This window comes from Macrobrachium nipponense, chromosome 21 (genome assembly GCF_015104395.2).
Source record: "Macrobrachium nipponense isolate FS-2020 chromosome 21, ASM1510439v2, whole genome shotgun sequence".
Lineage (NCBI taxonomy): Eukaryota > Metazoa > Arthropoda > Malacostraca > Decapoda > Palaemonidae > Macrobrachium > Macrobrachium nipponense.
In genome coordinates, this window is record NC_087212.1 from 46,033,584 (window position 1) to 46,048,177 (window position 14,594).

The 14,594-nt window shown below is 36.7% G+C and overlaps 1 protein-coding gene across 1 annotated transcript in view; it reads left to right on the forward strand.

Moving 5' to 3' along the window:
- The first annotated feature begins 1,150 nt into the window (after nt 1-1,150).
- The window catches only part of LOC135197470 (uncharacterized), a 31,691-nt gene continuing 18,247 nt past the window's right edge, over nt 1,151-14,594 (forward strand). The window contains exon 1 of the mRNA XM_064224536.1: nt 1,151-1,317. Within this exon, the coding sequence (XP_064080606.1) occupies nt 1,216-1,317 (102 nt within the window). The 5' untranslated portion in view covers nt 1,151-1,215. The remainder of the gene's footprint in view (nt 1,318-14,594) is intronic.

A 14,594-nucleotide genomic window follows, 5' to 3' on the forward strand; every position in this document is an offset into this window, starting at 1 on the left:
TTTACATTTTTGTACGCCCTATTTATGCTTCATTCTATCTCGAAAAAAAGTCGATTCTATTTTTTAACGTTTGAATGCCGCAAAATTATTGCAAAGTGTGTGAAAATGAGGACTTACAAGGAAGGAGCCACTTTCTGACAAGGTACAAAGCAAACAAGTAACAAATGCGCCGAAGAAACTGCAGCGCAATCGAGTTTTCTGTACACCGTATAGTTAAGACCACCGAAAATAGATCTATCTCCCTTTCGGTGATCTCGGTATAATAGTATGTGCCGCGGCCAATGAAATTAACTTTAACGGGTGGTGGCCTGTTTTATATAGTTGCCAGAAGTACGATTATAGATAAATTTAACCTTAAATAAAATAAAAACTACTGAGTCTGGAGGGTTGCAATTTGGTGTGTTTGATGATTGGAGGGTGGATGATCAACATACCAATTTGCAGTCATCTACCCTTCGTAGTTTTTAAGATCTGAGGGCGGACGGAAAAAAGTGCGATTGGACAGACAAAACCATCTCAATAGTTTTCTTTCACAGAAAACTAAAAGATGATAGAATTTTCAAAACAGGCTAATTTCATATCACTGGTCTGATATGCAATAAAATGTGAAGCAATCCAGCAAAATGAGGAATAGGATGAACAATAACAGACCAATCATGTCCTGTTAATTACTGAACATAATTGTAACAACTACGTATATAATTTATTAGGTTTTGAACAAAATGGACATCATGTCCTCTGAATGACTTACGACTGAAAGGATTACAACGAAGTGGATTTCAACTTCTGAAAAAATTAGTGAACGGTTTAAACGCGCATATTTTGCACTGACGGACAGATGTGAAATACTAATTAATGTATAGGTGAGATTTTAGCTGTACTAAGATTCCTGATCCTTTCTTATACTTCAGTGAAGTATAAAGTTATTGTAAGACTTAAGTAATATGATTAATGCTAATTACAAGATGTTCGATGTTGATCATACACCAAGTTTGTCATATATTGTTTTATATTTCTTTAATAAATAGTTGCAGAATACATACGTTTCCTTGTCGTGTTACCTCTGACATACAACCCCGCCGTATCAACGGTTAATTGCCGCAGCATTTACACCTGTACGCGCTCTCGAGACTACAAAGCAAAACACCTGTCAGCTCCTCGAGGTATCTCTTCTGGATCAAAACGAGCATCATCCCCATTCTATAGTTAGCCACAATGGCATCAACTTCCAAAGTGAATTTTGCGTCATCAGTGTCAGTGTTGGTTATCTTAACAGTCATCGGCGCAGCCTCCGAGGATTCGAAGAAGAGAAAAAATGTAAGATCATTCTTACGGTTTCGTAGTCTTTGTGTACTGAATTGAACTGTGTATAGAATTAAGGCCAAAGACCAGTTACTTCAGTAGATTCACATCAACCGTGCTTTTGATGTCTAGGCCAGTGCCTTATGACGTTCCTGATTGGCTGTTGATAAGCCAATCACAGGGCTGGAAACTCTCAGTCTCTCTCGAGAGTTCACATGAGTAGGATCGTTGTTCCACCTCTCCTGAAAAAAGGATCCCTCAGAAGAGTGGAACATACATCCTGCCTATGTGAACTCTCGAGAGAGACTGAGAGTTTCCAGCCCTGTGATTGGCTTATCAACAGCCAATCAGGAGCGTTGTAAGGGACTGGCCTAGACATCAAATGCAGGGTTGATGTGAATCTACTATAAGAACAATGTCATTCAGCGCTAAAACGGAAATTGACCGTAAAGTTTTGAAAGGTGTAACAGGAGGAAAACCTTGCTGTTACACAACGAATCAATTGTCAGGAGATAGTGGAAAGGAAGGTGGAAGAAAGGGGATATGAAAGGAGGTACAGTAAAAGGAAAACAAGGCACGCTGTAAAGAACCTTAAGTAAGGCCTACAGTGCACTGCTTGAGATGCACTGACAGCACTTACCCATTACGTGAGTGGTCTTTGTGTAGGTGATTTGTTCCTTCGTAAACACAGCCATTGATTTACCAAAGTTTCGTTTGTCTCGCTTCTGCGAAGATGGTGTGATTCACAAAAGGGTTAATAGTAAACACTCTCAGTGTCTCCGTGTAGGTGGCTTTATGCCTTTCATAATAAACATAGAAGAAACTTTCAACAATTGCGTGATGTGTGCGATTATCAAAATGACAGATCATCCATCTTCAGAGTCATCGCGCACTCTGAGAAAAAGTGAGTGTTAGAATCTTTATTCCTCACATTCAAATACAAGATCTTATGGTGTCTCTCGATTTTCCAAAGTCTTCAAAAGTATTTCGCAAAAAGTTAAACTGAACCTCAGAAAGTCATAGTTTTCAAAACTAATACTCGTGGCAGAGGCAATAGTTTGTGACATATTTCTTTTGACGAGAATTAACATCTGTTTCGTAATATATATATATATATATATATATTTATATATATATATATATATATATATATATATAAATTCCTCTGTTAAAATAGGATACATCTCAAGTATAAAAGACCCATTAAAACACTTTGGTTGAAAACTAAAGACCCTGGCTTTAAACCAGAGTTTTAATGGGCCTATTATACTTGAGGTACACACACACACACACACACATATATATATATATATAATATATATATATATATATATATATATATATATGTGTGTGTGTGTTATATATAATGTATATAATAATAATTATACAAGATATATATATATATACTATATATATAATTATATAATATATATAATATATTATATATATATATATATATATATAGTATATATATATATTTCTCAGTTACCTCGGTAATTGTCGTTGAAAAAAAAATAACACGATAGCGCTTCGTGCTTCACTCTTTTATTTTTCCCGTGGCTTTACCTAAAAATATTATCTCACGCTAGTAAGTGACATTTAAGCATATATCCTACAGATGTGCAGAACACGCAAATATTCCGGGTGGAAAAGCAAATATGTTTAATCTTTATTTGTTTGGCGATTCAAGAATGATTACAGCTTAAATCACATCTAAAAAAGTCCCGCTTAGCCCCCTCCCCCTAACACCCGCCCCCGGCAACAAGAGGCAATTTAATAAGTATTTTGTACATAGCTCAGAATCAATCAAACCTTCGATCTACTCTTGGCATTGTTGAAAAAAGTAATGACATTATTCTCTTCCTTTTTTTCACAGATAAAATTATTCCGTAACATGATTACCGGGTTCTTTCGAGGGAAAGAAAACGCTCATTACAAACTGTTGAGTTTCAACAAATTCAGAAAGAATTCAAACTATGCAGTACATAAACACAAAATGAACCTTTTTACCGGAACTCAAACCATTTCAGAAAGTCATCTACTATTTTTTCTTTAGCTTCCTCTATTCTTTATCACTAAGTAGTTCATTTTATATTGTTACTTTGCAAAATACCTATCGAAATGGATTAATTATATTAAACTTCCTAGACCTAATGAGGCAAAAACTTGAATTTCGATGTCAAAGTAATGAGAGGTTCAACAAGACCACAGTGTTATTTTTCAGTGTAACTCAAAGGAATGACAAACAAGAAAGCGGAATAATGTAAAAGTAAAAGTAAAATAATAATAATAATAATAATAATAATAATAATAATAATAATAATAATAATGTTTTAAAGGGTCCACAATAATACAGTATTAAGAGTCCGTGTATAATTTTTAAAGACTTTACAAAAAGCTTTCGAACCCCTCCCTGGGTTCATCTTCAGTCCAAATGAACAATTAGTTACATGTACAGACGGCCAACGAAGAATTGGCGTAGTTTCTTAATTCATTGTTCGTTATGGAAATATTGCCTTATGCAGATGCCAGATTATTTACTTAACAATAAAAAACATTTGCTTTCAGAGGTGCTATACTTGAAATAAATTTCATTAGAATAGAGTAGACTTATTCAACGTTTTAAAGATAATTATTTTGCAAAGTAAGGAAAATATATACCGATGGGTCCACGATTTCTAATTTTATTCTCAACTCTAGCTTCGTGACAGCATACCAAAGCATTTTGAAGTTGGCTTTGCTGCCGCTCGAGTCTTGACTCAACGTATCGTACTGCACTGAGGTGTTGTCATTTCGTCTCCTACAGCCGATACACAATACATCAATTAAGGCGTTAACATTCTTTGAAAACGATGTTTAATTAAACTAATTTTGTCCTTTGATCAATAAAATAATTTGCATGACACATTTAGTGGGCCTAAATTGGACTTCTGATTTTCACACATAATTAGCCTAGGTCTATTTTCAGCAGTATACTCTCTCGGATAAGTAATATAAATGAATATTTAAATCGACAATATATATATATATATATATATATATATATATTATATATTATAATATATATATAATATATATATATATATATATATATATATATATATATTAATCTGCTTTATTTGATTATTCCCGTTATTCTTGTTTTATTAGCCATGTTCGCCTTTCTTCTTATCCTTTTCATAATTGCTTAACATAATTATCTCAGACCTAGCTATTCAAAGTCAAAAAGCAATCATAAAAAAAATCACACGAATATAATTCAGTCTTATTTTTTATCGAATTCCTTGCATATCATCCTGTTTCATTTGGACGCGTTGGAAAGCTGTGGGAATCAAAACTGACGAATACATTAAGAAAGGCTTACTTTCATTAAAGCTTTCTAAGGTTGAGCTTTCTGTAGCTATTCATTTCTTCTAAATAGAAATTAATTCAAATTAGTTTCACTTGTATACCTAGACCTTCTACCATAAGCATATTATAAGTAGCTGAGAGGATAAGAAATATGAAAGGTGACATTCTCGTTTAAGTCTATTTCATATGTTTTTATTTATTTTTATATTTATTTATTTTTCTAAGAAAAACCTACTGCTTTAATCAAGGGTTGCTCTTTGACGGCTACAGGGTGTAACACGAGTGTATGCACATAATTTTGGGAATGAAAGATAAAGTTTCTTTGAACAGAAAATTTTTTATAAACATGTATTTTAAGGCGTCCGTTGTCGGTGCGGGGAATTTTAAAATAACCGTTATCATTACTGATGCTTTCACGCGACGGAGTTCATAGAGAGAAGTCGGCTCGAGTCGCCTGAGATGTAGAAGAGAGCGGAGGTGGCGTATAGGAGTGATGGAGGGATTAGGCCGATGTTAATAAAGTATCTCCAATAAAATGTATTCTTTAGGTTTTGAAGAAAAAAAAATGCATGCATCACTGAAACTGTTTCCCTCCCTATCCGTGGTATCCATTGGCCACCGATAAAAAACAAAACAAGAGTAAGCCTAACTGAATCTCTCATCCATCAAAGATAAGTTTGCTTATTCATTAGACTTATTCATTAGACACCTATCAAAGAATTCAAGTGTAGATTTAAAAATCTCTTCCTCTCCATCTAAAGTATTCATCAGACACCAGTCATAAGCGTAGAGCTAGTCATGATTCCTGGTTCAGCAATGTCGTGACGATGCACTAGAATTCAAAATTCATAAATGAATGTTGCTCAGCAACGTTTACACTACTGTATTGACTTCCTCTCTTGTGGTACTTTGAGGTGTTCCACCTCTAGGCCCATGTTCTAAATTTTGCCGTTCTTTAAACAATTTGATTCATCTATGTTTGATTCTCTCCGGTTTATTAAGCTGTCCTGATATATCTCCAACAGGAACTTGCACCGAATGCAGTGCAATAATTTTCTCGCTCATCGAGGGATGTTTCTTAGACCGATAAATGACACATTGACATTAGATTCCCGTGCACATAACATCAGACGCAATAGAGTGAGGTGGCCTGATTCACACTGTTAGGATATCGTTTTTTTTCTTTTTGTTTTTAAATTTGATAGCAGTTTGTGAGATTCCAATGTTTTCTGTAAAATTTTACAAATGGAATAGTTCAACTACCTTCAACTTAATATTGAAAGGATAATTTAAGGACTATGTTTATGCGATACTACCAGTGATAGGTGTCTCCTATCTATTTGGTAATGTACATCTATGGTTGTGACATGACGTTTTTTATCACTTCGTTTCGTTCACGTCAATTTTGCTATATAGAAAATAGTTTTACACAATAACATAACATAATGTTCTAAAGATATCAGTGACTGTTTTTAACGTCATTACATATGATTTCTTCCATCTTAGAAAAAAAATCAATAGATAAGGCATGAATCGTGTGTCAGGCAGGTGAACGAAAAATTATGAAACTCTGCCAATAGTTTTTTGGCCGACAGTACAGAGGTAAATTTAAAAACAAGAGTCGTTGAAGATCGTTGACACCGGTCGTTTGCTCGTTAATGGGCCAGGTGATGAAGAAAGAAGGCAGTTAACTCCAACTAGGTGATTTCCTCTCCCCTATCAATCCACCTGGCTGCAATTCTGTTTGATCTCCGCAATGGTTGTCGCAACGTTGCAGGAAGTCCTTCATCCGAGGGCGTAGATCGGGCACCGTAACCAGACTCCCCTGGGACAGCGGTTACCTGGACAGGGAGAGACAAGGCGGAAGCAGCATCAGGAGAGGGAAAAACAGAGCCTGTCCTACACTTAAAATCTTAAAAAACATACTAGTAATATAAAAATTAACAAATGGGTCTTCGTTGACAAAAGACTTGTTTCCTTTGAATGATTCTCCTAAACTTATAGCAGCTCCCTCGACGAGTCATCTGACATTTATATTGTTACTTTTAAAGATAATTTTAGCCTCGTTCCAGTTGGGTCTAAGATCATTCCTGAATGCATGTGCTACTATTGCGCTGTTTTGTGATTGTAGTTCATAAGCTCGCTTATGTTCGCCCAAACGTATATCTATAGTCGATTCATTTAAGGTAGATTCTTGCGCCTACGAGTCGTTTGTTTGGCGGCCTCTGATTGGCTGGTACCGGAGGTAGGCCGCTCGCTCAGACTCATTATTTTCTACTGTGGCTTAGAAAACTAGCAATATTATGTTTATATTTCTTCAATCAACTCACGCTTTGCTCAAGATAGGAAAATTTTGGTCATACCATAGGATTCGGTATTAATTGTACAACCAAGTTATCTTTTCATAAAATTAATAAGATGAAACACAAAGGAATTACAACGAGTAAAAGTGAAAAGAGAAGGATTCAATTCTTTATACCTGTTTTTAATTATTATCGTATTTTGCATCATTAACGCGATTAAGATAAAAAAAAATTGTGTTTTCATACAACAAATTCACCCTGAATACGCTGGTGCTTTCAGATTTTGGATGCGTGTAAAATGTGAGGAGAAAATGAAGAATATGTCTTATTATGTTGCATCAGTAAATGATTCAAGTTTGACGGTATTGCTGAGAGAATGAGATCGGCAAGGCGTCGTCGTTGCGTTTTCGCCTCAGCGAGAGATTTTAGTTGCCAATTAGCGATATAAAAGGTTGCAGTTTCCACAATATTTACCATGTTATATTATCACATTTTCTGAAAATAAATACACAGAATTTCCAATATAACTGTCGAACATTTTAAATCCAATATCATATAGTATGTCTGGGCATATCTGATAAGGAAAAAAAAAATAATAATCAGATGGTTGCATCTGGTATCGTTAGCTCAGACCCATGCGGGCCGCGGGGAATTCAATCCAGCAAAGTTGAACTCTGTGGAAAGACGACTTCACACTCTTCAACTCAGCCTAAACTTTAATCAGGTTGTTTCAAGATATTGTTTCTAATTTTATGTTATGAATATATTTTCAAATGAAAGAGACACCAGAGACTTATTTGAGTGATATGAAATAATAATCTCAGTGAAGTAATAAACAACAAATAATTAAGAAAGATTGACTTCCTATTAGGCTGAGTCAAGTACAGCTGCAACATAATAAGATATATTCTTATATTCTTCATTTTCTCTTCACATATTACACGCATCCAAAATCTGAAAGCACCAGCGTATTCAGGGTGATTTTCTTGTATGAAAATACAAGTTTTAATTCATCTTGATCGTATGACTTATTAAAAATCCGATGATAAATAAAAACAGGTGTAAAGATTGAAACTTTTTCTCTTCACTTTTACTCGTTGTAATTCCTTTGTGTTTTATCTAATTGTTTCAGGAAAAGATTATTTAGTTGTACAATTAATACCGAATCCTTTGGTATGACCAAAACTTTATTATCTTTTGGAAAACGTGAGATAAATGAAGAAATATAAATTGTTTTTTAAAGATAATTTTAGCCTCGTTCCTGAATGCATGTGCTACTATTGCGCTGTTTTGTGATTGTTGTTCATAAGCTCGCTTATGTTCGCCCAAACGTATATCTAGTCCCCGTCCATTCTCGCCAAAATATTTACTATTACATTACAATCCATACACGGTAGTTCGTAAACGCCTGGGACGATGGAATTTTTATCATTGTTATCGTTTCTTACGAGGGTGCGTCTTATTGTATTTTCATATTTGAACACAATTTTAGTTTCCTTCTGACTTTTGTTTATATGCCCACTTTTATTCTTCACTTCTGGATTAAAGGGAAATTGCTTTCTCAATGAAGTGAGGGGGATATGTAAGACTTCTAAAAGTAGCCGTGATGTGTTTAAGTTCACCGTCTATATATTCGGGGTCGCAAATTCTGAATGCGCGAAAAGCAAAATTCATAATAACGTTACTTTTTATTTCTTTTGAGTGAAAAGAATAAAAGTGGACATAGCTCTCGGAATTGGTAGATTTCCGATAAACTGAAAATTTGAACCTCTGGCTATTACAGTCCCTGAACACTACTAAAAAAGGTAATTTAAAATTAACTTCTACTTCTGTTGTGAACTTAATTGATGGTAAAATGCTATTCGCAATTTCTACTAGTTTCTCCAGCTTTTCATCGGTACTACCTTTAAAAATAATAAAAATCTCATCTACATATCTCACCCATAAAACTGGTTTCGTTTCTTCATCACACCTGTTTAAAATTTCTTTTTCCACAAACTCCATGCAAATGTTAGCGAGGACAGGGGACAGAGGAGAACCCATGGCTACACCTTCTTTTTGAGCAAGTCCCTGATTATTGAACTGAAATACAGTGGACGAGACACATAATCTGATTAGGGAGAGAAACTGCTCCGCGGGAATGGGGAAAGTCGCGTCACCTTGATCATGTTCTTCCTGTAACTTTGTGGTCACATAATCTAATGGAGTTTGTGGAAAAAGAAATTTTAAACAGGTGTGATGAAGAAACTCGACCGAGACACTCAGATGCTCGTTTATAACGGGTATCCGAATCGACTTACTGATAAAGAATTCTGAATAGCGCTGGATCGGTGGTACAGCGAGAGTGAGAGACCGCAGCCCCATCCCCATGAGAAGATCAAGCTGTATTACAAAGCTAAAATGCATGCACGTCACCGTGAGGACGAAGATGCATTGAGAAAAATCATAATAGAGAATGTGACCCCTACCGAAGCCGACAAAGAACTCGAACTTGTAATTTATTACCAAAATCGACGTACCCAGGACATTATTATGAAGAACAACCCGAACCCCGCCCCCCACAGTAAGAAACCTCTTGAAAAAGTCTAATGTAGTCTACAAATTCTTATGACCCGTCCGTGGATGTCTCGGCTCTTACGTTGGTATGACTTCTATGAAACTGTCCAAGAGGATTTCTTGCCATGTACAAGAAGGAGCAATTAAAAACCATACCATGACAGCACACCAGGAAGCTATTTCCCGCGACGGTATTATCAAGAATATTAAGATAATAGGGAAGGCTCCTGACCAGCGACGTTTGCGACTGCTCGAGGCACTCCTCATACAGCAAGAAAAGCCCTCATTAAATACGACGCAGGAAGTGCTCTTCCTCCCCACCAACTTACAAAGACCTGTGAGTATGGATAATAGTACAGGTCAAGGTCCTTTAAATATACTCGGATAGGCCGGCTCATCAGCGAGCGAAAATACGTTCCTCTGCGCATGACGTCACGCTACGAACAGTCTCCTCTGACAACACTGACTCTGACAGGTATATGTAGTAACACGATGCAAGGATAACTTTCCAAAAAAAATACCTCTTAAGGTATAAATATTTTTATTTTGTTTTACTTAAAGTACAGATTTTCCTTATAGCAGACCATACAATTTGATGCTTCTAAACAAAAAGTCATAGGGGTATAGAGGTACCTTTCAAGGTATGGATTAACGTAGAGAAAGTTGTCCTTGGTACTAAATCCTACACAACGAGTTAAGGATTAACATAGAGAAAGTTGTTTTGGTACCATGAACTTTCATATTAATCCCAACAAATGAACAGAACATAGATGACGGTTTAATGGTGGTGGAATTGAGATATACATGAGTTTGTTTCTTACCGAGCCAGGTTTGGACCCCGAGAGGAAAAACTTAAGTTGTTGTTTTCATGGTTTTTCTTACTGTACTACTGCAAGTCCTCTATTTCATTTTACTCATGTCGATAATGTTGTTGAGGTGCTGCATTCTAAAGGACCTTGGTACAGGTAATACCAGACCGAGCGACACCCCCGATCAGAGAATACCAGATGAGACAAGCAGCCCAACAGCCAATGACACAACGCCCTGGGAAGTCATGCCCCAGGCTCTTCGGTCTGCTAGGCTGCAACAGCGCGACCTTCAACGACGAGAAGTGTCTTGAAGGAAACTTCCTCCAACCAATAGCAGGAACGCATTGCGCCACCTACCAATGAAAATTCAGCTAGCTGTTGACCCCCTCCTGACCTACCACTATATATTGAGTAGATCCTGACAGCATCTCACAATAAAACAATATAAATACAAATAAATTAATAATGATGCTACAGTAGTCGAACCACAGTACAAAGATACAACAATCCCTTCTCCTCATAGCTTCCTTTAGCTCCCCTATCCCCCCTTCAAAAACCTAGACTTCCTTCCGGGGGACCCCTCTGGGGTTTAATTCGGTTGCAACCGAACCCTCACTCTATTCTATCCCCCCTCTATCGTATCGTAGCATCTCTCCCCCACCGACAACCGTTAACTCACCGCTAAGGAATGTGTAAATAACATATCTTTAAATGAATGAGTGCGGCTAAATGGAATGAAAAACGAATGAATGAGAGGGTGAATGAAAACCCTATGCTATAGTCTGCAACATAACACAGTAGTACTAACACACACAAAAAATGTATATATATATAATATATATATATATATATATATATATATATATATATATATATCATATATATATATCGAGCTACAATGTCCTTTAATATCTAATTCGCTCTACCTCGGAATTAATATATTTTCATATATGCTTAACCGCCGAAGGGGAAATTTTTTCTCGATAATAGATTTGCCTGGACCAGGGCGCGAACCTATGGATCCTTTCAAACCCAGGAACGTCAGTGAAGCTTTTCCTACTACACCACCGCGGTGGTGTAGTAGGAAAAGCTTCACTGACGTTCCTGGGTTTGAAAGGATCCATAGGTTCGCGCCCTGGTCCAGGCAAATCTATTATCGAGAAAAAATTCCCCTTCGGTTAAGCATATATGAAAATATATTAATTCCGAGGTAGAGCGAATTAGATATTAAAGGACATTGTAGCTCGATATATGTATATAAAGGGAAAGGAGGCAACCTGGAAATACCAGTGTAATTATACCTGGTATCTTCAACCCTCCCCCGACAACAAGTAGATTACTAAAAGCAAGACTAACATTAGAACTAAAGTAAAATTAAGTTTAAACATTAAGACAAGCGTATGGGGAACCATACTTGGAAAAAAAAAACTTAAGATTAAAATAAAAAGACTCTCTGTTAAGTACTAACACATTAAGATTACCAAAAAATTAACATACTAACACAAGCTCTTGTAAAAAAACTCTGCAAAGAACCGTGGTCTAAGTCCCTCCCCCCCTTGCCCCCCCCCCTACTGGGAGGGAGAGGGGGAGGACGATCCAATTGAAAGCGAGGACACAGATAGACACACAGATGGATAGATAACCTTCCTCAACCCACAAGCCAAACCACCACCGACTTTAAGGAATCAAACCAGCACAAAAACACATAACACATTCTTCTCACACAATGATAAATGGGTCTGTCCAATTCTTTACCTCTCTTACTAATACCTTCCTTTAGCCCCACCATTACCCCTTCCAAACCTTATCTTCCTTCCCAGGGACCTATCGGCTCCCTTATCCTACCCTATCCCCCCATTACGCTGACGCTTACACATCTACAGTCTGCTCCGACCTACTGCCGTGATCATGCTCTGATGATAGCGAGAGAAATGTTGGCCACTAATTCGTCTTATATTTTGACCTATTTGTTTATCTATTTACTGTGACAAATAAATTTGTAAGCCATATCCCTGAAATTGACTCCTGATGAGTAATATCGGCGGAGTACTCGCCAGTTGTAATAGCAGAGAGAAAGCAATTATTAGAAAAATAGAGAAGACTATTTACAAGTTGAATGCAGCAGCTGATGCAGCAATATCTTTCAATAATAATAATAATAATAATAATAATAATAATAATAATAATAATAATAATAATAATTAGGAAGCAGGATGCAACCCGGAACAGCAAAATATAAAAACCACTCGGTCAAAGATGATGAATGTGATACAAAAAAAGGAAAATAATAATACTAATAATAAACGAAGAGGAGTGAAATGGAACAGAGAACTTGGGTCAAAGGCCAAGCGCTGGGACATAAGAGGCCATTCAAAGTTGGACAGGAAATTGAGGGTAAAAGGTTTTGAAAGGTGTAACATGATGAAAACCTCGTCTTTGCACTATGAAAAAATTGTTAGGAGAGGGTGGAAAGTATAATGGAGGAAAGAGAATATGAACGGAAGTACAATAAAAAACAATGAAAGCGCTGAAGCTGGGGGCCGAAGGGAAGGGAACTGCAAAGGACCGTAAGTAGTGCCCATACTGCACCGAGTGAGGTGCACTGACGGCACGACCCTCCAACGGGGAATACTATAGTAGATTCACATCAGCCGTGCATTTGACGTCTAGGCCAGTCCCTTACGACGCTCCTGATTGGCTTGATAAGCCAATTACAGGGCTGGAAACTCTCAGTCTCTCTCAAGAGTTCACATAGGCAGAATGTGTGTTCCACTTTTCCTGAGGGATGCGTTTTTTTAGAAGAGGTGGAACATACATCCTGCCGATGTGAGGTCTCTCGAGAGACTGAGAGTTTCCAGCCCTGTGATTGGCTTATTAACAGCCAATCAGGAGCGTCGTAAGGAACTGGCCTAGACGTCAAATGCACGGTTGAAGTGAATCTACTATAGTTAAAGAGGAGGGAATGTGAATGCTAAGGTAGCTGACTTCAGATACTAAGAACAACGTAAAAAAGACAACTAAATTCTCGGATTGAATTTACACAAAGGCGCAAAATAAATGGCAAAATTGATAATCTGCAAACGCTCTTAGTGAATCAGAATACTGTGACCAAAAATGAGAAACAAACCAATAACTAATAAAAAATATTAGAAACGTTAAACGAGTCGTTCGTATGGCCTCGGATACTTGAGCTATTTTACTCAAAACTTTTAAATAACTCAGAAAATCCAAATACTTCCAGCATTCTGTTCACTTAATCCATCTGGCTCTTTTCTGGCCATATAAAGATGAACCCATTCACAGCCTTCAGACAATGTTTTGAAATTACAGGATGCTTTCATGCTTATTTACAGTCCCGGTTTAAGTTGCCACAGACCTTGACATACTTTCTGATGTGTAATTACTGTGTTATAAACGCATATTATTCGCTCACACTGGTACTGTTCACTTACATATCATTTTTCATTGTCTGGTTGATCATGCAAACGAAGGCATATGCAACTACTCTCAGGGACAACCCGATAAAATGAGTAATTATGAATTCATGACATGAATACTGCTGTATGAAAGACCAAAAGGAAGTTAGAGTGCTCATCTGGAACGTGTAATATCGCTAATATTTCCAGCAAAATTATTATTTAAGTGGATGTTACTTACATGAAGAGCAATGACAGAGTCTTACTTTTAAAAGTCTTTGATTACCTACACACATGACTAAAAAACAGACTGGCAGCAACAGGTGACACACGAGCAAAGCAAGTAATCTCGACCATGATTCAGCGAGAATAAAAAAAAATAATTCTGAAAATTTTGACAATTGTTATTTGAAGAGCCTTTCCAAATAGGCATTCTGTCAAAGATACAGTTTCCCTCTCAGAAATCTAAAAAAATTAGAGCCAAGGCCCTGCTGAAAAGCCAAAAGTTACAGCACTGTACGTCCTATAATCGGTTCCTCCCAGTTACGAGGCCACCTACGGTAAAAACTGTCATAAAAATCAACACCTTTTTCCTGCGTAATTCTGTCAACAAAAAGAAAAAAAAATACAATCAAACCGGACAAAAACATGACTTCCGTGTCAGAAGTTTTTATGGAGTAGGATTTGAACCCTTTTACATTTTATAAAATACCTTGCTCCCATTTCTTTTAATGAATTCTAATTGTGTCTATTCCCCTTGTATTTTTTTCGATCTTTCCTTTATTCAACTCATTCACGAACTCCTATCTATTATGCAACAAGCAAATATATTCCTCACTTCACTTATTAATTAAGCC